Below are 25,594 nucleotides of genomic sequence, written 5' to 3'. Positions count from 1 at the left end.
TATCAGTCTCACCCTATCACTCCCATATTCAATAAACTCCACTAGCTCCCTATCCTGGATCAAATATAAAATCCCCTTTTTGGTGTTCAAAGCCTTTCCTAGCCTGTGGGCATAACACTTCCCTCCCATCATCTTAAATTTTATACCTTTCCAACTACTTTTTGATCCAGTCACACTGACTCCCTTGCTGCTTCATGAAGAAGACGGATCTCTTGCCTCCAAACATTTTCTCTGGCTATTACAACAATCTCTTCATTTCCACCTGCTGAAACCTCGCTAACTACAAGCAGCCTTTCCTAATTCTTTTCAATTCTAGCACTTTCCATCTGTTAATTGCTTCCTATTTATCTTGACTATAGCGTGCTTTTGCCATAGAAATATTTGTTTGCCCTTTTTCTCCCCAATAAGATTATGAGCTACTCATGAACGGATAATGTCTATCAACCTTGTTTTTTTTTTTTGTCTGTTTTGTGTGTCCATCCCCCTACCCCCAAGCACTTAGCACTTATACACTTATTCAATGATTATTGACTGGTTTCTGTTTTAAATCTCTCCTTACAGCAATCTATCCTTTACTCACTAGGAAAAATGATTTTTCTAAAGTGTACATGTGTCTACTATGTCACCACTATAGCCACACCACCCTCAATAAATTACAGTGACTAATACCCTGCAACTTCTAGGCTTCTATATAGGTTTTGCTTATAAAAAGTCTTTATGAGTATATTCCCTTCCTAACTTTCCAGTTGTTTTACACTTAATTCCCCTCCTGTGAACCTGGGCTAGTCAGTTAAACTCGGGACCTGAGTACTTCATATATAAAATGAGGGTGCTGAATTAGATGTTCTCAGAAGTCCCTTCTAGCTCAAGATTTATGATTCCATAGTCCTTATTTGGAGGAGTGGACAGCTATACCTAAGGGATACTGTATGTTGGGCTTGACATGGAAGGTATATTGGTTTATTTTGCTGAACTTCCTCCACTCCCAAACTTATTATTCTTCACTATAAAAGATGTGTCTCTAGAAAGGGATAGAAGGAGGATAGCAAACCTGTGTGATGTATAAACAAGTTATGAACAGACATATATAAAAATAAATTAAATAAATCTCAAAAATGTATTTCAATCTAATCCCCAACAGAATTGGTGATAGCTTTAATTGCTTACCACCATGTAACAAAGGATTTGAGAATGAGGTAATCTCTGAGGTATTTTGGCCTCAAAACATGAACAAACAGTGTCACTAAGTAAAACAAACAAAAAATAATTAAATGGATTAGAGATTTATAATCAGTCTCTGGTGGAATCCTTTAACACATGCCAACTTTCTTGGAATTGCCTGAGAGGCTCCTGACTCCTAGGATGCTAGGCAGAGAGTCTAGAAATGTCAGACCTGGAAAACTTTGGCATTCTCTACAATGAAGACTAATGAGCAACACAATCAACTCTTTTCTCTTTAAGCCACTTTCTCTCTATCCTTTTCTCCTGGCTGTTGGGCAAGTTTAAATATTTTATAATAAGCAAACTAGACTCAGGAATATCAGGTCCTAATCCTGGTAATGTAATTAACAAGTTTTAGTACGACAAAAGTGACTTGAACTCTCAAGATTTCAGTTTCCTCTTCTATGAAATAAGTAATTGAACCAAGATAGACACTCATCTCCCTCTATCTCAAGGATTCTTAATGTCAGTTTGCATGTGTATGTGTGCATGGATGGGCACTCATGTGAATGATGGACCTCTTTGGGAGTCTGGTGAAGTCTATGGACCACCTTCTAAGAAAAAATGAATGAACAAAATAAGATGCATAGGATTACAAATGAATCAAATCACAGATATTGAAATGCTTTGTTCAAAATAAATTTTAAAACCAAGCACTCGAGGCAGTTTAAGAATTCCTTCTCAATATGTAGTAACACTTTTTGATAGACAATCAATATGATTTCCCCTTTCTTTTTATAATTCTCTTGAAAAATCTTCAGACATCTAATGGCTATGGATATTTAAGGAAGATGTAAAACTTTAACTCCATGCCTCTTAATGATGTTACCAATTTATTATTTGGTCAACTAAATTCAATAGACAGTGGCACAAAGGTGAAAGAAAATGCTAGATAGCTGTCAATGTTAGGACTAATGGCAATAGGCAAAAATGTAGAGCAGGGCAACACTTGTCTTTAGTACACTTCCAAATTCATATGAGCATCTGTCTTCCATGATCTGTTCCTTCTTCTCCACTATTCTGCATTAGCATATTGCTTCTCTTTTGCCTTATATCTGACCAAGGGTCCCTAATAAGGTACTTCAAGTATGCTTATATCCCTCTTACATGAAAAAAAGAATCATATTCCTTGGGGGAAAATAAAATCACTTTCATGTTAGAACAGCAACAGGTTTGGCTGACCAAAGCACTCTATACAAGTATGAATCATGACTAATTTAGTCTTTCAGAGGGCATTTGTCCTTTTGAAAGAGATAACCTTTAACATTGGTTGGCAGAGTTTATTGGTTTAAAATGGCGAAGTCTTAAAAGGAAAAGGAAGAGGAGATTCAAGTACATTTAGAAAAAGTGTGGGAGTTTGAGATTACATGTGGGCTGCAACTATACTAATAACCATTTGCCAAACAAAAGAATTATTTCTGCAAATATGACTGGGCATAACCTTAAGAGACAAAATATTTTCTTTCAAAGGAAGAGCCTATAAGAAATATTGAAAATTACAAGGAATAATTTTTATTATTGTTATGACAAAAAAGAAATGTTTTCCAATGCTGTAGACAGGATAAAATGAGAAGGGGGAAAGAGATTTATGAAAAAAATCACCAAAAAAACTTTTATAAATAAGAAAATGACAATTTCCCACAAACCTATCAAAGTACATATTTCAGAATAAATATAAAACATTAAATTGCACTAATAAAGAATTGCCTTTTGTATAGTGGCAGGTATAGAAAGCTTCTTTCTTTACAAGTATCACATTAGTAACTGCATCAAAGGGGAATTGCCCTTTGTGTATTGGCATTCTGGAGAAAATCTTTCTTGTGAATCATGTACAAAATTGCAAATAAAATTTATGTAATTTCGTGGTTTTCCTCTGTACTCTTCAAAAATAACATTCCCACAAAAATGAACTGTTATGAAGTTGGACCATTTGTCTGCCTAGTCTTCCTTATCAGAAAAATATTAATTGAATTCAGAAAGTATTTTCTGAAATCTTACTCTGTGCCCAACCCAGAACTAGCCACAGTGGGAGACACAATCAATCATCTATTCATTTAGCTATCCTTTCACTTTGTCTGACCCACCTAACAGGTGCTGCTCTTCCAGGCAGTGAAATAACAATCAGCATTCAAAAATAGTAGCACATTGGCCTCTGGCAGAAGGTAGCAGATGGTGTATTTGTAATTATATTTGAAATAAAAGCTCTTTTCTTTCTTTCTTTTCTTTTTTTAAGGAGAGAGGCCAAAACTGAGTAAATGGATGAAGGCATGCCTAGCAAGTCATGCTATTCAATCAGAAATAAATGCCAGTTTGGGCTCCTGCAGAAGCTATCTCTTCCAATTTTTTACTGAAATTGTTCTTAAGAATTCCATATCATCTTTTATTCCTTTCTCACTCCAAGGACCCATAATTTTGCTGATGTGAACACCCCCATTAATAAATATTTCTGGCCCTCTGTGCTTTAGTAGACAGATTTTTAACTCCAGGACTTCAAGGCTCTGATTTCACCTCTGTCAGCTTTCATTCCACCTTCATGGGTCCCAACTTCTCTGGGATTATAAAAATAATAAAGTGAAAGCCACCAGAAGCAGCAATAGCTGACATTTATATCAGGTTCTCTATGGAAAGATCCTCTGATTTCTTATTATGTAGTTTCAAACAGAGTTGTAGCCAAAATAATCATTAACTTAAGAATTACCTGGTGACCAGTCTCTGAATTTAGGTACCTTAGTCTTCAGAGAGCAGAAATATGGTTCATATTATTGGAAGCTTTTTTTTTTATCTCTGAAGAATTTTCCAAAACGAAGCTAAATTTGTGTAATTCAGGGCTCCCTCCATGCCAAAATAAGATATTGAAGGAGGAAGTATGTATTATCATGACTGAAAAAAGCTCCTCTCCAAGGTGCTATGATTTTAACTGGGATACCTCATTGTTTCCTCCTCTCCAGTCCTATTTAGATACTTCATTACAGAAGGAAGCTGGAACTGGTTTCTTGAAGGCTATGCTGGTAAAGATGGTAGATAATATTTCCCACTCCTTAGAGAAAATTTACACAAGTATTGGCTATGTTCATTTTATATTGATTTAGCTATAAAGAGTTGAAAATCTATCCATTACTACATCATTTTACTTATATTTTGGGCACTGGTATAATTTTCCAAATTTTCCAAATAATTTTCCAAGAAAAAACCCCATATATTTATCTGGTTAAACAATGTAAACTCTCTCATGAAGACATTTGCTTTCCTAGCCAGAGGAAATTCTGCTTGAATGAGAATAGCTGAAACATGATGAAATTCATTCATTCAAATGACCAGCATTTATCAAGTGACCACTAATATTCCAGGACTTATGCTAAGTGCTGTGGATACAAAGACAAAAACCAAATAGTCTAGGCCTTCAAGAACCTTACATTTTACTTCAGGGATCAGTGAGAGAGCATATTGTAAAAACAAAATATATACACGGCCATTTTTTTAAAAGGGTATGAGTAAGGCACTAGCAACTGAAGAAATCAGAATAAGTGCTGTACAGGAAGGGTCACTTTAGCTGAACCTTGAAGGAAATTCTGCAGTCTATAAATTTTAAGGAAGGAAAAATCTTCATTCTAGAATGGGGAAACAACACCTATGCAAAGGCATGGACAGGAGAGATGGGTTGATAGACATCAGCCCAGATTGGCAGCTGGTGACAAGATGGATAGAGGTCTGAGCCTGGAGTTAGGAGGATGAATTCAAATCCAATCTAAGACACTTACTATCTAGATGAGCTTGAGCAGGTCACTTAACCTTTGTTTGCCTCAGTTTCCTCAACTGTGAAATGAGGATAATAAGAGCATCTACCTTTCAGGGCTTAGAACAAAAACTTGGGAAAAAGAAGCCTTTATATAAAGGCTTATTTCCTTCATTGTCCTTCTGAAGTCGTCTCTCTAGCCTATAAACCATGTTGAATATTAATATAACATATTAATATTATGTTTATTATTATCCTAATTACCAGCATTATTATTGACAAAGTCATGTATTTATATGTTATTATATCATATACAAATATATATGCATATAGGTACTTTTAAGTTTGAAAAGTACATTTTAAATATCATAATCATTTTATAGATTAAGAATTTGAGATTCAACTAATTGTGAATCATTTAGATTTGAACTCTTGTCTTCCTAACTCCAAGTCTAACATGCTATCCAATATGTCTGGTCAATTTGTAGCCCAGTTTTGCTTAACTGTTTTTCTTTCTTTTGTTAAAAGGGAAGACATTAGGGATGGGGAAGGGTATAAATAGAAGTTATATACAAACAATAGGCATCAAGCAAACTTTGGCAAAATAAATGCACATAAAATAATATAATGAAAATGAACACACATTCAAAACATCATTTTGAATTTCTATTTCATATGTTTCTATTTAGAATTAGTGAGGTTAAATCACATGCCACAAAGACTAGCTTAGCCTTTAAAATATAATTCTGGGGTAGCCAGGTGGTTCACAGGATAGGGAGCCAGGTTTGGAGTTGGGAGGTCCTGGATTGGGACCTAGCCTCAGACACTTCCTTGCTGTGTGACTGGTCAAGTCACTTAACCCCAATTGCCTCATATTTACTGCTCTTCTACCTTGGAACCGATTCTTAGTATTGATTTTCAGATTGAAGGCAAAGATGTAAAAGATATAATCTTTTGAAAGATATCACTTTGATTTCTAACTGTAAACTCATTCAAGGTGAAAACAGATTTTTCTGAAACCTTATCAATAAAGCTAGGGAGATTTAAAAAAAATCTGATGCATCTTTATATATTCTCATTTTTATCAATAAAACTATGAATATTCCACTTACATCACTAACATCTTTAAAATGCCTCATTACCAGAGGGAAGGTATGCACTGATTGCTGGATTGATATGATGACTTTTTAAAAATGTCTGTCTGTAGGTTAACAAAATAATAAGTTAAAATGAACTTAAAATATTTTTCTATTAACTTGTTTCTATTAACTTCATATTACCCACATAACAGGTTTGATTCATCTTATCAGTGGGCTTAATATTAAAAAATAAACACTCATGTTATTAGTTCCTTTGCTATCATATGGAAAGCAGCCTTGTGAAATGAAGATAAATATTTGAAAAATTGTAAGGAAGTCAGATTTTTATTTATTCAATTGTCTGCATGTCTTAGGATGCTTATAAAAGCTTGAACCTCATTTCTAGACCATAAATTTGCTCCCTGAGGGCAGGTGAAATTTTTATTTTTATATGCTTTGTGCCTACCAGAGTACTTTCTACATAGTCTACTTTTAGAAAAGTGTTTGTGATATTAGATGCCCTTTGAATTTAACCTAAAAATATGCCTGAAGTCTTAGGAATTTATTAGATTCAGAAAAAATGGTCCAGTAAGCTATAAAAATTAAGCTGTTCAACTATTCATTTGCTTCTTTAAAACAAACAAGAAAGAACTACATAAGAAACAAAATACTGTGATGGAGAAAAGTGGCATGACACAGTCAACAGAGGTTTTGCTTCAAGCCCAGAAGACTCAGATTCAAGTTTTATTTCCAATATACACTGTTTAGGTGATGAGGTAAGTGACATAACTTGGTGTCCCAGGTGGTTCTTTATACCTCTAAGGTACTGAGCAGATGTTGATCTATCCTGCTTGAAAAAGTTTCCCAGAGGGAGCTTTCTACAAGTCTGAAATGACCCATCTGGTTAAAAAATAAATGAAAAAAAAAAGATATTTCCAGGGAAAATCAGGATGAAATGGTGGGCTACTTTACATGATCAGTAGCATTCTTGAAGAATGTCCACAAGGAGAAGCTTCTCACTGTCTAATGGCCTCAGATTCTTCAAATGATGACTGAAGGTTTTACTTTTTAATTAAATGTTATTCAAAACAGAAAATGATTATCTTTGTCATGTTAATGTCTATTGCCAATGTGAAACATTACCCAATGAAATGAGAGCAAATATGATTATAAGCTCTTTGAATTTCTGTTACCATATGTCTCCTTGTAAAATCCCTATGATTTTTAAGTGGAGCCATAGTTGGTGTGAACCTCCATCTAGCATATTTTTATTGAGCTTTATTCAATCAATAAGAATCTATTTTTCTTCCTTGTCTCCTACCTTCTTCCTCCTCTTCAGTGAAAAACAAACACACACACCTGGAAATAAATAGCTCCCTGGACATATGTGATTGTTTCTACTGAGCTAGAAAGGTTTTTGAGTACACATTTGGAAAACATGTTTATTTTCTAAATGTTTCCCTTTCTAAATGACAAAAGGCTTACCAGGTTAGTCACAAGGTAATGGCTAAGTATATATGGTTACATAGGTACATACATACACATATATACATAGATATCTATACCTATATGGATATATTTGGAGAAAATCAGCGGAGGTAAAGCATGGATATTAAAAAAGAATTGAGAAAGACTTCTTGAAGAAGTTAGGAACTTGTGAAACTTGAATTAGCCAGGGAGAGGAGACTAATATGAAGAAGGAGAAAGTTCCAGGCAAAGGGGACTAGTGAAAATGCCCAGATTGCTAAAATAAACAATGTGAATTAGCTTATATTAGCAACTGAATTGAGGAGAATTATAATTCAGAGGTCAAGGGGAAAAATACTATTTACAGAGTAGATAAAATTTTATCATTAAATTTTCAATCACTCATACATAGTGAATAGAAGGAAGAGAAATTTTATTATAATAAAAACACTGAATGTTCTTGAAGAAAAATAAATCATGTAGAAGAGAGTAATATGAAATGACAAAAAAAGTCAGAGTTTTGAGTTCAGAGATACTGTATAGAACTTCTAATTCAATTCTATCGTTATACAGATGGAAGACAATGTGACCCAGAAAACTTGTTCATGGTCCCAGAAGTAGTTCACAATAAATACCAGAGACTTTTTAACATCTCAGACCTTTTACATAGTCAGTCCTCTTTCACATACTGGTCTCTTTTCAAAAATTCTGATAAATTTGCATAAATTCAGATAATAATTTAGGTTTTTGTAGATTTTTTAAAAGTGAAGTAGTATTAATATGAAAAAATAGAATGTAGAAATCTGAATTAAAGTTTATTAGTAACATTTTTCATAACTCATGTATTAAAAATACATTCCCAGATTGGTAGTTACTGTATCATCCTAACAATTAGTTTTAATAGTAGCCATTTTATTTGAACAATTTAGTTCCAATATAATTACATTTGCTGACCATTTGCTTAATACTCCAAAATATCTTTTAATCAAAGCATACTTTGCACACACAATAAAGAAATGCCTAATAGCAAAAATTCATCCTGAACAAAGTTCAATTTTACTTTCAGTAAAAACAATTTCAGATTGTTCAATTATTTCATTTACAAATTTATATTTATGTTAGACTCATTTATATGTAATAAAATGAATTCATTTATGCATCTGCTTTATCAAAGCTGGACTTTGGGAAATAATGTTTCTTTTTCTCTCACATTCTTTTTCCTGGGTGGATTCTGCAAATTCTTTTCTACGTAGGGCTTCATATTGTATATGTGTGTATGCTTATCTCTCTCTATCTCTATATATTCATACACAAATATACATACATATATTCACAATGAATATAAGTATATATTTATTGTGTATATATTTAATGTTTATATCTGTCTCTATTAGCATAGTCAGTTCTGCTATAATGTGACATTTCAATTCCTAAAAAAGCCCCTCATGATGCAAAACCATGTAGTAAAAGAATTCGGATTAAGAAAAAAAGGAATTTATGGTCCCAATAGACAAAAACTTCATCAGTAATAATTTCATGGGAAAATTCTATTTAAGAAATTGATAATGGAAAACCCCAAAATTTAAGGAATTAAATATTGATCTATATTTCCCATTAGATGGATTTTATACATGTGTACATTCATATTTATGCTGCCTGTAAGTTTACATGTAAACATGAATAAAGGTAAAGTAACATATATAATACATGCATATTTTAAGCTGATGGGTTAAGGTAGATAATCACAAATTAGTTCTGTAAGGCAGTCTCATTTTATAATCATTTCTTGTTATTGAACTTAATTTACAACATTCAGTAGCAACTTTACTAATTTGCTTAATGAAATATTTGTAAACCATTTAACATAGCTCCAGGCACACATTGGGAATGAAATAAATGTATATTCCTTTCCATTTCCCCCCTTAGAAAAAATCAGATATGGATAAGGATATGGATTTACAAATATTTAAAAGTCTCCTCTCTCTCCCTCAAGAAATCCAGGTGAAGTCATGTATGTGTGACCTAAGCGTACAGCATTCCTCTGACACATACCTGGCTGAAGCTCTGGATAGCAGCTCTGGCTTGACTGCTTCGAGCTGGGAGTTGGGAAGGTGTTGTCTCACCCAGGGCAAGGGTCTGGTTGCTATGGTAGCTGGCTGAGTACTGGAAAGACCCTTCAGGTTTGGAATTGAGCTGAAGTGCACTCTGGGAGAGAAGGCTGGGCCCTGAATTGAAAGTAATTTAGAGCAGTCAGTGAGGGTATTGGTGAAGCAGAAATGACATGTATTATTTACAGAGAGTAGCCTGGAATTATCCCATACACACACACAATTCTCATCATCTAGTCTTTGATTCTAGAGAACTCAAATGAAAACATATAGGTGATTTGAATGCTAAGACTCAAGTTATATCTTTAGGGTTAAAAAGTTACAGAAAGTAAATATTTAAAATAATTGCAATTTTGATCTCTATGGAAAAAAAAACTTTTAATAGCCCAGTTAATTGAAAGAAGAATTATTTTATTGCTTCATGCATTATCATAAACATACATTTATCTTCATTTGAAAGTATATCCTATACTATGCGCTGACTAAATTTAAACATCCTTAATTATATCGATTTGATTCAATGAGCAGAGAGCTAAAACAATCATCTCACCTCAGTCCTTAAAGAATACCAATCAGTGATAATTCCTACAACACAAAGGATCACCTAACACTTCAGTGTCCACAGGCATGACAGCTTTTAAAAGTATCAGGAACTCTTAAGGCAGTCAAAACCCACTTAAATACATGGAATTTATGACTAGTTTGGCAGCTTACCTTTTCCATCTCAATAAGACACAGAATGAAGTCAGATAGGAAATAGTGTTCAGCACAAGCATTGCTGAAATTATTGTGATGATGAGATAAGGATCATTATATTTGGCTACTTGTTTTTATCATGATATCTATTTAAAATAGTATATTCTTTAGGAATACTTGTAAAAAAAGTTGATAAACAATATCACTTAAAATTATTGATTACATCAAAAAAGAAATCATTGATTACACCAAAAACAGTAAATCAACAAGCATTCACTAAGGAACTACTATGTACAGAGCACTATGCTAGAATCTGGGGGAAGATGAGAAGTTTAGATTAGACACAGTCCTTTTTCTGAAAAGTCCATGACCTAATAAAGGGATGACAGTCATGCAGCAAATAGGCATTTATTAAGTGTCTACCATATGCTAGGCAGTGGGTTAAGCCCTGAGGTTCAAGATAAAGAAAAAAATTAAATGAAACAAACAAACAAACAAACAAAAAAACCAACCCTGTCCCTGGATTCAAGATCATAGTTTTCTTTTTTGTTGTTTTTATTTTTTTTTAACCCTTACCTTCAGTCTTGGAATCAATACTATGTATTGTGTCTAAGGCAGAAGAGTGGTAAGGGCTAGGCAATGGGGGTCAAGTGATTTGCCCAGGATCACACAGCTAGGAAGTGTCTGAGGTCAGATTTGAACCCAGGACTAACCATTTCTAGGCCTGGCTCTCAATCCACTTAGTCACCTAGTTTCCCACTGTGATCACAGTTTAATGAAAAATGGCATAGATAGCTCTAAATCACAGATACATGATAAGTGAATTAGAGAATTATAAACAAAGTATTTTATGTGGGCCAAGTAAGAGATCTATGGTGAAAGTGGGAGATAAAGGAAGATTTCCTGGATCATAAGGTATTTGAGTAAAGAATGGATAGAACCCCAGGAAATGATAGAGAGGGAAAGCATTTTAGTCACTGGGAATATGTCTGAGATAAGGGAGTGTGAGATCAAGGATCTAATTGGGTAGTCAGGGAATTATTCAGGTTGGTTATATTTACAATGCACAGTGAGTACTAATATAACTAAACTGAAAAAACCATGGTGGTGCCTAATGGTGAAGGTTTTGAATGCCAGGATTTTTTTTTACTTTTACAAGGAAGGCTATAGTAAGTTACTAAACAATTTTTAAAAAGTATTTAGAATACTTATCCATGGTTACATGATTAATAATCCACCCTCCCCCAGTCTCTCCTACCCGCTCCCCAGAGCTGAAAAGCAGTTCTACTGGGTTTTACACGTGTTGTTCAAAACCAATTTCCATTTTATTCATATTTGCAGTAGAGCGATACTTTAACATCAAAACCCTAATCACATCCCTATCGCACTATGTGATCAAGCATATATTTTTCTAATGCATTTCTGCTCCCACAGTGTTTCCTCTGAATGTGGATAGTGGTTTTTCTCATACATCCCTCCAAGTTGTTTAGGATCATTGCATTGCCACTAATGGAGAAGTTGATTATATTCGATTGTACCACAGTGTATTAGTCTCTGTGTACAATGTTCTCCTGGTTCTGCTCCTCTCACTCTGCATCACTTCCTGGAGGTTGTTCCAGTTCCCATGGAATTCCTCCACTTTATTATTCCTTTTAGCACAATAGTATTCCATCACCAACATATACCACAGTTTGTTCAGCCATTCCCCAATTGAAGGGCATCCCCTCATTTTCCAATTTTTGAATGGTGAGGTAACATAACCTGATCTGTATATTACCTTAAGAAGAGACGATTCTAAGTGATGTAAAGTAGGAATTGAAAGAGAGAAGTTGCAAAGGGTAGCTTTCAACCTGACTGAAGGAAAACTGCCTATTAATTACAGCTGTCAAAAGTTAGCCCCTGGAAGTAATGCACCGCCTCTCACTTAAAGTGATGCCACGTTGATGCTATGTATGTCAGGATATTGTAAAAGACACTTACTGTTCAGACATGTGTTGGACTATATGGGCTCTAAGGAGCCTTGTGAGAGAGAGAGATAGAGACAGAGGGAGAGACAAAGAGAGATAGACCTATGGGATAGAATAGATTGGTAGGGATATATAAACACAAAGAAAGATTTATACTGATAGCCTTTCCTAAAATGAATTTAATGTTCGTTAACAGGTCAAAAAAGAAGGCATAAATGAGTGTGATTACCATTTCAGAAGGGGTAGTGTTGAAGCAAAACCTTGCAATGCAAATTTCCTCAAATTATTTCAATCCGAATGCAGAAGAGTCACTTTCCAGTGAAGGAAGAAATTGTACTTGCATGAACTATTCTGTCCTTGACATCATTTCTGATACTTCACACAATAGTACCAATTCTTGTAGCAAGAAGTGGCTAAGATCATAATTTCATTCTTGATTTCTCTTTCTTAAAATATGGCTCTGGATGTCAAGGTGAGTGTCCAAATTTGACATTTTATGGAACATTTCACTAAAAGAATTTTTCGGTGACTTGAACAGTATCATTTTATGTATTGTCTTGAGGATTTATATATTTTCCTTGCTTCTAGTTCCATTTGGAACTTTGAAAATGATGAAGGGAATTGTAATGAGGTCATATTATTGCCAATTAATTTATCTTGTATTTTAACTCACACTATAATTTAGCTTCTAGGTATAATACAGTTTATATGGAGAAATCCATTGCAACTTTCACAGAATCATTTTACAAAAAAGAAAAAAAATACTGCTTAGGTTGTCTTTCAAACAAGATGATAAATAACAGTAGCTCAGATTTGCATTATATAAATGTGCATTTACCCAGCCTGATGTCACATTGTGAGACAATATAAGATCTTGGATTCATAGGATCATAGATTTAGAATGGAAAAGTTGATAAAGAATTGAGGAACATTGAAGTCTGTACCTTGCTTGACATGATACAAAGTACAAATGGCAGAGTTGATAGTCAAATGGATTTTCTGCCTCTGCACTCTGTACCACACTGATTCAAACCCATATCTCTTGACTTGCATTTCTACTTTTTCTTCTAGCATATTTTTTTCTTCTAGCAGTTCCTCCACTTACATTCTTTTGGCCATGAAGAAATCACAAATGTCTCTGAGTCTCAGTTTTTTCATCCAAAAATGAAGAGTTGACTAAAAGTTTCTTTCCAGCTCTAAACATCTTTAATACTGAGTCAAACCCTCTGAATTCTTCTCATTCTCTTTTCTTTTCTGTTCTTTGTCAAGCAGCAGAATGTCTTTTGTGCCCTCTGGATGATGAGGAACAGCTAAGAACTGAGGAGATGAAGAGTGGTAGGACACATTGGGCAGTGGAGGACTTGTCTTTTCACTCAGTCTAGACCTATTCCTAATCAATGCAAAACATGGTTGGTGGGAGATAGAATATCCCAAAATCATTCATTAAAAGAGCTGAGGTCTTAAAAGTAATCCACTTGAATGGAACATGTTGCTTTACTTAGCTGTTTGCTATATTTCTGCATATTATTGATTTTTCCATAAAAGACTGAGTGATTTAAAAAATAATTAGAGTTAAAAGAGCACAGGTATTTCAAAATCTATGAGGCCTCTGGGATTAAAAAGCTGAATGGTTAGCTAGGCTGGCTAATTTATTTTTATGGATATCTCTAATAAATATCAACAGTTTAAATAATTCTGTAGAATTTTATGTTTTATAAGGAAACTTTTCTCATAGTAGCACTATGGGTTAAGTAGTGCCAACATAATTATAGCCATTTTATTGAAGAAGAAATAGTCTTTAAAAAAGGTCAACTTGTCTAGGGTTATAAAGCAAGTGACTTTAAGAACCTAAATTTGAAACCCTATCCTCTGACACTACGTTTTAGAGCTCTTTTCTTATCAGGTTACTCTTAACTTTATTCCAAAAGTTCAATGGCAAAGTTAGTAAAACTTTCAAGGCAGTTTTCCATTTCTCTTCCAAATAATGTTAGATCTGGTGATTGTGCTCATATTCCTGTTTATAAAATGCTATTTTAAAAAGCATATAATGTATTTTACTAAACTATCCTAACTGTGAATATTTGAATTTGGAATTATATTCAGGATGCTACAAACACATTTCCCACATGATTTTCCATCTGCTGGATGGGGAGATATGGGGATTTCACAATTTCTAAACCACTGATTGTGGCTCCAATCAACTAAAAACTATGGGATGGGGGTGGGGGAAGGATAGCATCCCAAAAAGGAGAAGCTAAATGACCAGGAAAGGGTGACAATAAAGAGCGAAGATGGGTCTTTGGAGGAAGAAGCAATGACAGTTGATTAGGGATAAAGAATAATGTAGAATATTATGATTATAGAGTATTGACCATATAGCAGAAATCTTTATATCTTTTTCTTCCTCCAAATAAGGAAGAACTTTTCCTTTCCTTCTAAGTAAGATAGCAAAAATTGAGAGCTAGGCCAAATCTGGCTGTTTTCTTTTTCCCATTCCTCTCTCCCAGAGCTCATCCTACTACAGGCCTATTGCCAACTAGCTTCCTGGCAAAATGACACTAAGAATGAGGAGGATGATTCTCTGGCAGCAGCAGAATCTTTGTTGAAGGAGAAGGAGAAATGGAAAGGTGAAGGAAGAAAGAAGTCAAGTCCTCAGATGGCACCGTGGTCATCCTGGGGAAGTTCCTGATGCTATGTAAGAGACATACCTAAATATCTGCAAGTTTTATTCTGCTAATGAGTACAATTATGATTTAAAAGATAGTATACGACATAAATGGTCCTACTAGGAATCATTGTAGAATTGGTCAATTTCACTCCTAAATTCCAAAGGGGATTATTTCTATTGACACAAAATTTGTAATATTAATAAAAAAATAAATCCTCCCCAGGCCCTCTCTTGTCAATCCCACCAGTAAAGCATAAAGCCCAAGTTCTTCTCCTAGCATTGGTCCTGGGGCTGTAATGCACTAATCCTATTTTCACCTTTCCTGCCCATTGCAACCATTTAGTGGTCAATGACTGAGGCTGAGGATACAGTTTGACAGCAAGCAACAGTTTTTCTCTGCATAGTTAATATGGAGATCCCAACCAAAGGTTTCACATCATCCACTGCCAGCTGAGCTACCTGCCTTCATCTTTGTAAGGTGTGAGGATTTAAGATGAGTATAATCTGTTCCAAAATGGAAAAAAAATTATTATATTGAATGACACAACTTCAAAACATCCTAAACTTTTTACAATGAGGTATATGTATAAGGTACTTAATACAAATAAATTTGTGTTCCCTTTTAAGCAGTTATGACTACCATAGCAGTTATTTGAGAAGACTAATTCACGGGTCTGATTTAATTTTGAACTTGCTGCATCCACAGGGCCACAAATCCAGAGCTAAAAGGGATGTCGGGGGCCAACTATCCAACTCCAGCCTTTCATAAATCATAAGCCCCTAGTTTTAGAGATTGTGAGCCTGCTCAAAATCACACAAGTAGTAAACATCCCAGGGCTGGGATTGGATCTTGGGCCCTCTAATTGCTGAGTTAGAACTCTTCCCATTATGCCAAATTATCTTGTAGCTGATGATCCGTAAACTTTAGAGTTTGGCTCTCTTGGGCTAGCCTCAGCTCATATCATCTTGAGATAGCTCTGGTCGCCCAGAGATAAATGAGGACATCTTGGAACTCACACACTCCAAGTTCCAGGCAGCCTGGACAACCTGTTCCCTGAACAAGGCATCACATCTTGTACTTCTGTGACTGCACAGACTGCCTCCCTTGACTCCTTCCCTGCTCACCTCTACCTCTTGTAATTTGAAGACTCTGCTCAAGTACCATTTGCTACTAGTGGCCTTTCCCGACTACCTGTACCTTCCCTCCCCCAAGTGCTTTCTCTTTCCCCACAAATTCCTCTATTTCTACTTATCTAGGGACATATATTTTGTTCCACTATAGTGTGAATTCCTTGAGGATAAGGAATCTGAATTTTTTGATCATAATCTCCCAAGTACATAGCACAGTGCTTGGCACAAAGTAAACATTTAACAAATGATTATTTAATTAAATCGAAAGGTCAAAGCATTCTTGAACCATAAAAGGACTAAAATGTTCCCAAGGGATTATGTCTCAAGAATACATTAAGGTTTATCCCATTTCTCTTCACAAATATTTATTTTGTTTAAAAGGAAAAAAAAAAGCAATTCCCAAGATCCGATTGCCCCTGCCTTTTGATACTGTTCCTGGTCCCTTAAGGGCACTACCTATGTGCATTGGAGGTGTCCTATGACTTGTTGAATATTTAAACACTACCTGACCTGCTGTTTGGACATGCTTCCATATGGAATCAAGGGGAGCTGCAACTACAGAAGCTCAGTAACGCTGCAGCATTCTAGCTTGCCCTTGCTGTGTTAGGGGAAAATAAAGCACCTTTTATTAACTGTAATGTCTTGCAAGTGCCTCATTTCATAAGAGTATCAAACCTGAACAAACAGAGAACTACTGGGTCAGGCCTGTCCCTAACACTTTCCTTTGAGTATTTTTGGGGAGTGAGTCTCCATGCCTACTGTTGATATAGTAGGTGTAAAACAAGAGAAGAAAGGAGATACTAAAGGTGTGCCCTGGCTGAATGCCATTCTTTACTATGATACTTCAGTTCTGTATAGAAACAGGCAATCAAGGCTACTTAAAACTTTAATAAGATAAGGTCAAAACACAGATGTTAAACAACAACAAAAGCCACTACAGAGCAAGATAGATAGGTGTGTGCTTAAATTATTGATCATCCTGAAACAGATGCCTATTCTTCCCCTGCTGTTGCTTCTAGGGTGTGCAGTTTGCATGTTAATTCATTTTTCCATTTTCTAATTATAGCTGTAAGATTACCTTGGGAACCTATCGGTGTTCTCACTACATGATGCTGACATGATCATTTTACCAACTTCAAAAGAGAATTTAGTTCAAAGACACAGTATATGCCCTTTAAAAATGCTAGTCCTGGTATAATTAAAACTGCATTTCTTCAGGAAGCAATTATTAATTTGATCGTTAGATTCTGAGTTCCTTGAAAGAAGGGACCATCTTTTGTCTTTCTTTGTATTCACAGTGCTTAGAACAGTGCCTGGCAGGAACACTAGGTGCCTAATCAATGCTCACTGATTGATTTTGATCAATACAGATTTTGTTACTTAAAATCACTACTAGTCAGTAATTCTACTATTACTTAAATCATCAACCAGATTTTGATTCTCCCTCTTCAAAAAACTTTCACATCCACACTCTTAAATTTACACAATCACCATCCTTGAAGCTTCCATTATTTGTCACCTGAAATAAGTATCCTAGTTATTTCCCCTTGCTACAGTCTTTTCCCTCTTGATAAAGTAAAATCTTCCTCAAGAAAGGTCTGACCATGCCATTTTCCTGCTCAGGAATCTTTAAGCGTTCCCTATTGCACCTAGGAATAAACATAAACGTCACAACATGATATCTAAATCTTTTCATAATAGAACACCAATCTCCCAGGGTTAGTTGACATTACTCTTCTTAAATCCCTCTACATTCTGGACAACACGGTCCACTTTGTTTTTCTAAACTCACCATTCTGTCTCTGAACATCCTCCTAACCTCTCCCTCTTGGAATCCACAGCTTCTTTAAACAATCAGTTCAGCTGTGATTTCCGAGAGGAATTCTTTCCTCCAGTGTTAGGTCTCCCTCCACATTCCAATTATGTGGTATTTCTTATCTGTTTACATGTTGCATTACCCAGTAGGATCTACATTCTTTGAGGGGATGGAGTTGACTTTTTAATGTTTATCTTTGCTCATTGTTTAGCTATGGTTAATTATGGCACCAGTATTCTAAAGAGCAACATGTACAAAAAATAAAATTGAGGTTACCCTATAGATCAGATAAACCTCCATCCAACAATGTGCAACCAGGCAGTTTCCAACTAATGCTCTTGGGTATAACATCATCCTCAAATTGGGTCATATAAAATTTTAATATTTATAAAACTGCTTATATACATTATTTTATGTATATGTTTACACATGCATATATATTTACATGGGCACCATTGCTTTTGGAAGAGTGGATAGGGCACTGTATCTGGACAGAAGTAGACCTGAGTTCAAATCCCACCTCAATCACTTAATCTTTGGCAGCCTCATTGGTCTAGTGGGGCTAATAATAGCAATCATCTTCCTGGATAATTGTGTCCTCCTTTTGGAAAATGTGGTTCAGAGAGTGTAATGGATGTTCTTCCCTTGGTCACAGCCAGTGTTAGAGACAGAATTTCAAACCAAATTTCCCTTCATTGAAATCCAATACTCCATATACAATGCCAATCTGGATATTGGTACATATTCAAAGATTTGTCTGAATCTGGCCATTTTGGTCGTTTTAGCTGTAACATCTGTCCCACAGATGCAGTGCCTATTGTCTAAACTGAACATGTGGCAAAATGTCTCAAGGCACTTAGTAATAATTAGATGGCTCTGTGGAGGTTACAAAGCTATTCTTTAACCATATTTATGGTATTATATCTTTTCTATAGTTTCCCTGGGCCAAATTAAGGACTTGCGGTCTGAATATAGTATCTTGCTTAAGGCCTGTTTTCCCTTTAAATTCAGGGCAATGCAAAGAGTACTTACTGGATTTACTCAGAGGATTTGAGTTTATATGCTGATTCAATTAACTCCTCATGTGACTTTGGACAAGTCTTTTTACTTCTCTAAGTCTTAAGAAATTCAATCTGAAGTACATAAAATGAAGTGTTTGGACAATTAACATTGAAGGTCTAGATCTAAGAGGCTGTCAAATAAATCATTTCATTTTCCCCCTTATACAACTCCACTATTCTCAATGACCCCTGAGGACATGGAGGCGGAAACAAAGGGATTAAGTAATTTCCCCACCATCTCAGTGCATAATCTGACACTTCTTAAAAGACCAATGAAAGAAGAAAATTGTTACATAATGATGAAAGCGTGTGCAATATAATTGGGTTAGGGGGCAGCTAGATGGTTTATTGGATTGAGAGCCAGACCTAGAGATTGGAGGTCCTGGGTTCAAATCTAGTCTCAGACACTTCCTAACTGTGTGATTATAGGCAAGTCATTTAATCCCCATTGTTCAGCCCTCTAAGACTGAAGGTAAGGGCTTAAAAAAACCCACAGCATTAAAATATAATATCTAGTAGGTACTTCATTTAAATGTTTATTGACATTATTTTCTACATTAAGGTTAAATAATTACAAAGACGAGTCAACTAGAAACAATAATTCACGAAAGTCATCATTCATCCCTTCACCTGGGACAAATCTCTAGGTGCCATGGCCATGAGAACAAGTGGAAAGCCCGTAAGCTCATTTCAGCAATTCCTCTGCCTTCTCTTTCATATATGGAGGATGATTAGATCCAGATAGACCTGAAACTGCCTATCACCTATATTCAGGACACTTTAATGCAAACTAGAATTCATCTTTGCCAAGAACATATAACCTCAGCTTCCAGTTTTAAAGCGTTTTAAACTAAGTCACATGAATTAATGTAGTTGCCCTAATTTTAAAGCTATCACTCAATATTTGTCATTTATCCAGAATTTTAAGCTTTACAAAGTACTTTATATTATCTCATTTGATCTTGTGGGCAATCCTATGAGGTAGGTATCATTATCCTCATTTACAAATAAGAAAACTGAGGCTCAGAGAGGCTAAGTTATATGGCCACAGTTTGCCCAGGTAGAAAGTGTCAGAGGTGAGATTCAAAATCTATTTTCCTGTAGAACCAAGCTCAGCACTGTGCACTGGACTAGAACAGAGAGAACCTCTTGGTAGAAACTATATAACTAAAAGGTAAAAGAATCAAAAATTAAGATTTACTCCAATTTACTACGTTAAAGTAGGGTGAAGGATATTTAAAGTACAGTTTATTACTGAGATGAATAGTTTCAAAGGCATCTGAGAATTTTATTGGCCATATGGGCCATCAAATACGATCCTAGTCATATCTCTCTTGCCATGGTACTTCAATAACTTTTTGAATAAGATAATTAAGCAATTTACTAATTAATCTGGATACTTTCACCAACACCTATTTTCTTTCTTAAGTAACTTTATTTCCTCAGACTTCTTTTTTTTAACATGCATATGTTAAAGCACAAAAAGTATATAACCTCTTTTTCATGTAAAAATCAAGCTCAGTGATCAATGCAAATATGATAGATTGATGTTCATCATAGTAAATAACTATGGAAGGGTAAAGAAACTTCACATAAGCTAGTTATGAAGACCAAAAATTGAAAACCTTGAAGAGCAATGTGCATATTTTTTTGTAAATGTAAGACTTTAATTTGTTGCTTTTCTCTTCTATGATATGATTCAAAAATACTATGAAATTTTTGCTGTATCTACAACAATGTTCTTCCAAATAGCATCATCTCTCAAAAACATCATTTATCCATTATAACCAAAATCTATGGAAAAGTCATGAAACATTGCAGCAAATGCTATATAGTTAACCATAGATAAATATTGTTGACATGGGACTAGACGTTCCCTATAATTTTGTTTCATCTAACATTGGTTTCTCAGATCTAATTAAAGCCTAAAATCTATTTTTCTTTATCTCCACTTTTTCTTAGATGGACAATATACTGGACCCCTTGGTACTTCAATGCTTTGATAGATCTGTGATAAATGTAGGTGCACAGACTGCAAACCCTCCATACCTTTCTATATGGTGTGATTCTAGTTCCTTTTAAATATGTAAAGATTTCTCCACAGAATGACAACACAATATGCTAGAGGGTTTATGCTAGATCTCTTGATAATGAATGGATGCCAGTGGAATATCTGGCATGTCTACTGTTTATTTCTTACTTTTTCTACATGCCACCTCCATTTCCAGTAACAAATATTTTGATATCATGATTCTACTAAACATTGTAGCATATTCATGCCCATCACACCATTCATTTATCATCAGATGACCTACAAATTTAATTATTCAGAATCAAAATTATTCTATAATTTGTCTTCAAATAGCATCACTGGAAAGAATATTGATGCTAAAATAATGAACATTTGTTTCCAGGAGAAACTTGAGTGTAACTCAGAGTTCTTTGCCATTTACAAATATAGACTTTCTTCTTTCTGATGGATCCCATTCCCAGGTCATTGTCCTTCTGCTCTGACTCAGTTTTCAAAACATTATTGTGCAATCCAAGTATCCAATGAAAATCCTTTCTATGGTAAAAAATTTAAAAAACTAAATTATGAAGACATCATTATCTGATAACTAATTCAATTATCACTTGTTATATGAGTAGCATACTTGTAGGATTCTAGGAGACCTAAGTAGAAAAGAAGGTATTTTGTTTGTACCTTAGTTTCCTCTTCTTCCATTTACCTCTCAACACTTTGTAATATAGATTCTGACTTCATCACTCAACTGAAACTGCTCCCTTCATTGGCAGTCAGTCACCAATGATTTTGTAATTGTTCTATCTTAGTGTTCAGTATTTTATCAGTACTCAACTTTCTCAGTCTCTCTGCTGCATGTCAAAATATTGACCACTCATGCCTCTCTTCTTTGAGTTTTCAAGAAATTACTATTAGGTCAGCTAGGTGGCTCTGGGAATAGAAATCAGGCTTGGAGACAAGAGATCCTGAGTTCAAATTGCCCTCAGACACTTCCAAGTTTTCTTAATCTGGGCAAGTCATAATTTCAATTGCCTAGTCCTTGTGACTCTTCTGCCTTGGAGTATTGGCTCTGAGACTATATATTTATGAGCAGGAATTGCTCTAGACCTATATAATTCATTCTATATCCCATCACTTAGCGCAGGACCCCACATGTATTAGTTGCCTAATAAATAGTTGTAGATTGATTGGCTGATAACTTCTTTTCTTTCCATACCTGCTGAGTCAATGCTGGAGATACAGTGTGAGAATGTAAAATTGACTGGGATATTCTTCACTGGACCCCCAAAGTAAAACTGATAGACTTTAAAGATATTTTGATTTCTTAAATTCTACTTCTTCTCTAGCTGACCATTTTCAGAGGTTTTGAGTGATTTTTCTTCTTTTATTCTCCTCCAAGCCTCAATACCTTATCATGTCCACACTTCATTTGAGCATAATAACTGGTTTCTGAGTACCTATGTGCCTTGTCAATTACAAAACACAATTATGTGTTTGATGGACATTTTCACTCATCTTCTCATATCTCTAAACTTAGATTTTAATCCCAGCAGTCATTTATAACACAGATGGCAGTAACTGCTTTTCATTTAGAAAATGTACATTCCTTCCTCCTCTTCATAATCTAAAAAATAACATACTTTTTATATTTCTGCTTGTGTCTCTTTCATTAATATGCTCTCTTCTAAAGCAATAGCCATCATTTTTTGAGTAGGCAGTGTAATCTGCTTAAAATAATATGTAACAGAAGGAAAAGAAGACATGCTTTGGGTAAAATGTACATAGAGCTTTTATGTAAAAAAGAAGGCATTTACAAATATATAATAGAAATCTATTCTTTATATGTCCTTTGAGTGTTTGTTTTCTTTCTATATTTCCTCACATCTTGAGTATCTAGCACAAGCAATTTCCTAATGGCTATTATTCTTTCAGAAAGATGGGTTAGTACAGCTAAATTTTAAATTGTATTTTAATTGAATTACATAAGAGATTTGTAAAAGCAAGCCAAACATAGACATTTAATTTAATACACTCTTGTTATTATGTCACTTAAAAATAAGCGTTTCTGTCTACCAAATATTTTGCAAAAAGGTCACAAAGATAGAGATATTTCAAGAGACAATTTTAAGCCTCAGATCACAATTACAAAAGCACTGTACTTTCAGATCAGAAGAGAAAAGATATTGTCTTGAAATTTTCTTTTAAAATTCTATGAAATTTCTGGTTATGATTTGAATCTTTTCGCAATTCAGTAAACAATTTCATTAAAAATTATATACTTCCATCACCTCCCAAAATTTAAATTGAAACATATTCATTTTAAATAAATATTAAGTAGACTGAAAATCAATCATATACGAATCACCAATAAACTTTTCAAGAGATTTCTTGTGAGTGCCATCTATATTAAAATGTCTTAACAACTAGAGTTATCCTAAAATTGAATGGGATGACTCAACAAGTAGGATTCTTTTTTTTATTATGAAATCTTCAAGCCTAGTCTGGAAGGTTACTTTTTACTAGTAATGTCAGGGTTGGTTAGTCAATAAACTTCTATTAAGTACCTACTAAGAGTCAGAAACTATGCTAAACACTTGGAGTAGGAAAAAAAGAGGAACAGTCCATCCTCTTAAAGAGTTCTAATGGGGTCAACAACATGTCATTTAGTTGTATACCAGATAAGTTAGAGAAAATCAGTAGAAAGAAGGCCTTTAAATTAAGGGTGAGGTTAAGATTTCCTGTAGAAGATAGATTTTTAATTGGGACTTGAAGAAAGTAGTTAATAGACATGAGGAAGGAAAACATTCCCAGATTTGGGAGACATTAAATAAACGATGTTCAAAGTCAGGCAATAGAGAATCTTGTTCAAGGTATATCAAGGATGCCAATGTTATCAGACAGGGATTGGTGTAGTGATGGGTATAAGGAGACTGGAAAAGTAAAAAAGAGTGAAATTGTGAGGGCATTCAAATGTCAGAGTATGATAGGAAGCAACTGGAGTTTAATTAGTAGAGAACTTTGAGAAGACAACTTTTGTTATTAGTGAAGATATATATTTGAGGCATGGACATCAATCAGGAAGCTTCTGAAATAATCTAGGTATGAGATGATAAGAGCCTATACCAGGGTGATGGTGGTGTATTAAGGAAAGAAAGGGGAAAATATGAGAAATCTTAGGAAGGTATGATCAACAGATTTTAGTAGCAAATTGGATATGGTAGAGGAGTGAAGGACAACTCAAGAATCACACCTAGAATATGAGCTTTGATGACAAAGAATATGGTAGTAACATTGACAGTGAGAAGGAAGTCAGGATGATGGGAAGATTTTGTAGGAAAATAATTCTCTTTCAGAGATGATGAGTTTAAATTGTCCTGGGGTATCCAGCTCCAAAAGTCTAATGGGCAGAGATGCAAGATGGGGAATAAACAGAAATGTCAAGACTACATAATTATATTTTAGAACAATCGGCATAGAGAGAATAATTGAATCCATGTGACTTGAATGAAATAGTATTGAGGAAAAAAACAAGAGGGTCTATGACAGTCCTGTGGGACACCCATGTTAATGGGTATGACCTGAATAAATATCCTACAATGGAGACTGAGGAGAAGGGAAACAATATAGACTATAGTCATGAAAACCAAGAAAGAAAAGAGTATCAAGGAGAAGAGAATGATGAACAAAGATAAATGTTGCAGAGAGGTCAAGGAGGATGAGGATTAAGAAAAGACCATTCTATTAAATAACCATTCCATTAAAGAAAAAGAGATCATTAGCAACTTTGTAGAGAACAATTGAATAATGAGGCTAAAAGACAAATTAGAGTTAAGAAAGGAATAGGAAGAAAGGAGGTGAAGGAACTTGTTATTGAGGGCCTTTTCAATTAATTTAGCCATAAAAGGGTGGAGAAATGTAGGATGATAACAATAAGGGATTGAGTTATGGTTTTTTGAGGAGTGGAAGGAAAAAAGTCAATAGGCAAGGAGAGACTGAATACAAGTAATGGTGTAGAGTTGATAGAGGGGATAGTCTGTTAGAGAAAAAGTGATGAATGGAATCACTTATTCAATTAAAAGGGTTTGCTTTGACAAGAAGAGTCACCTCTTCATACAAGACAGGAGTGAAAGAAATTGTTATCAGGGTGCATATAGGAAATGTGAACTAAGGAGCAGCTTATAAGAAGAAACTCAACATAATACCTCATTTTTTTCCCTAGTGAAACATGAAACCATTCATTCTTTAATTAGGGACTGTACTAAAGGGTCTCTGACATTCTTTCCAATTTCTGTCACTTTATATCTCTATGATAACAGTGAAATTCACCATGGTGTACTGATAAGGAGACTCTTTTGGGCCATGATGGTGGTATGACTTTTTCAGTACAAAATACAGATAGCAAGGATTATAAGATCAGACCACCTACCTTGTTGAAGGGAATAGATTTCATTTTAAATTGGTCTTGGAAGTTCCTGATGATGCTGGCCTATAATTCTCCATGGACAATAAAGGTTATAGAACTATAGAGAGTAAATGCAGGTCATAGAATAAGAAATTATACGTCTATACACAAAAGTATATAAGGAGGATACTGTATTCTGAATTTCTTTCTCTTCAAAGGAAC

General features: G+C 34.8%; 1 protein-coding gene across 12 annotated transcripts in view; it reads right to left on the bottom strand.

Annotated features, from left to right (window-relative positions):
- The window catches only part of CTNND2 (catenin delta 2), a 1,175,163-nt gene that overhangs the window by 496,114 nt on the left and 653,455 nt on the right, over window positions 1-25,594 (bottom strand). For all 12 annotated transcript variants that reach the window (XM_001364153.4, XM_016431422.2, XM_016431423.2 and 9 more), the window contains one exon: window positions 9,553-9,725. In XM_001364153.4, the coding sequence (XP_001364190.2) occupies window positions 9,553-9,725 (173 nt within the window). The remainder of the gene's footprint in view (window positions 1-9,552; window positions 9,726-25,594) is intronic.

Source organism: Monodelphis domestica, chromosome 3 (assembly GCF_027887165.1).
Source record: "Monodelphis domestica isolate mMonDom1 chromosome 3, mMonDom1.pri, whole genome shotgun sequence".
Classification (NCBI taxonomy): Eukaryota; Metazoa; Chordata; class Mammalia; order Didelphimorphia; family Didelphidae; genus Monodelphis; species Monodelphis domestica.
Note: the sequence above shows the minus strand (reverse complement) of the source record. Positions and strands in the feature narration are given on the sequence as shown.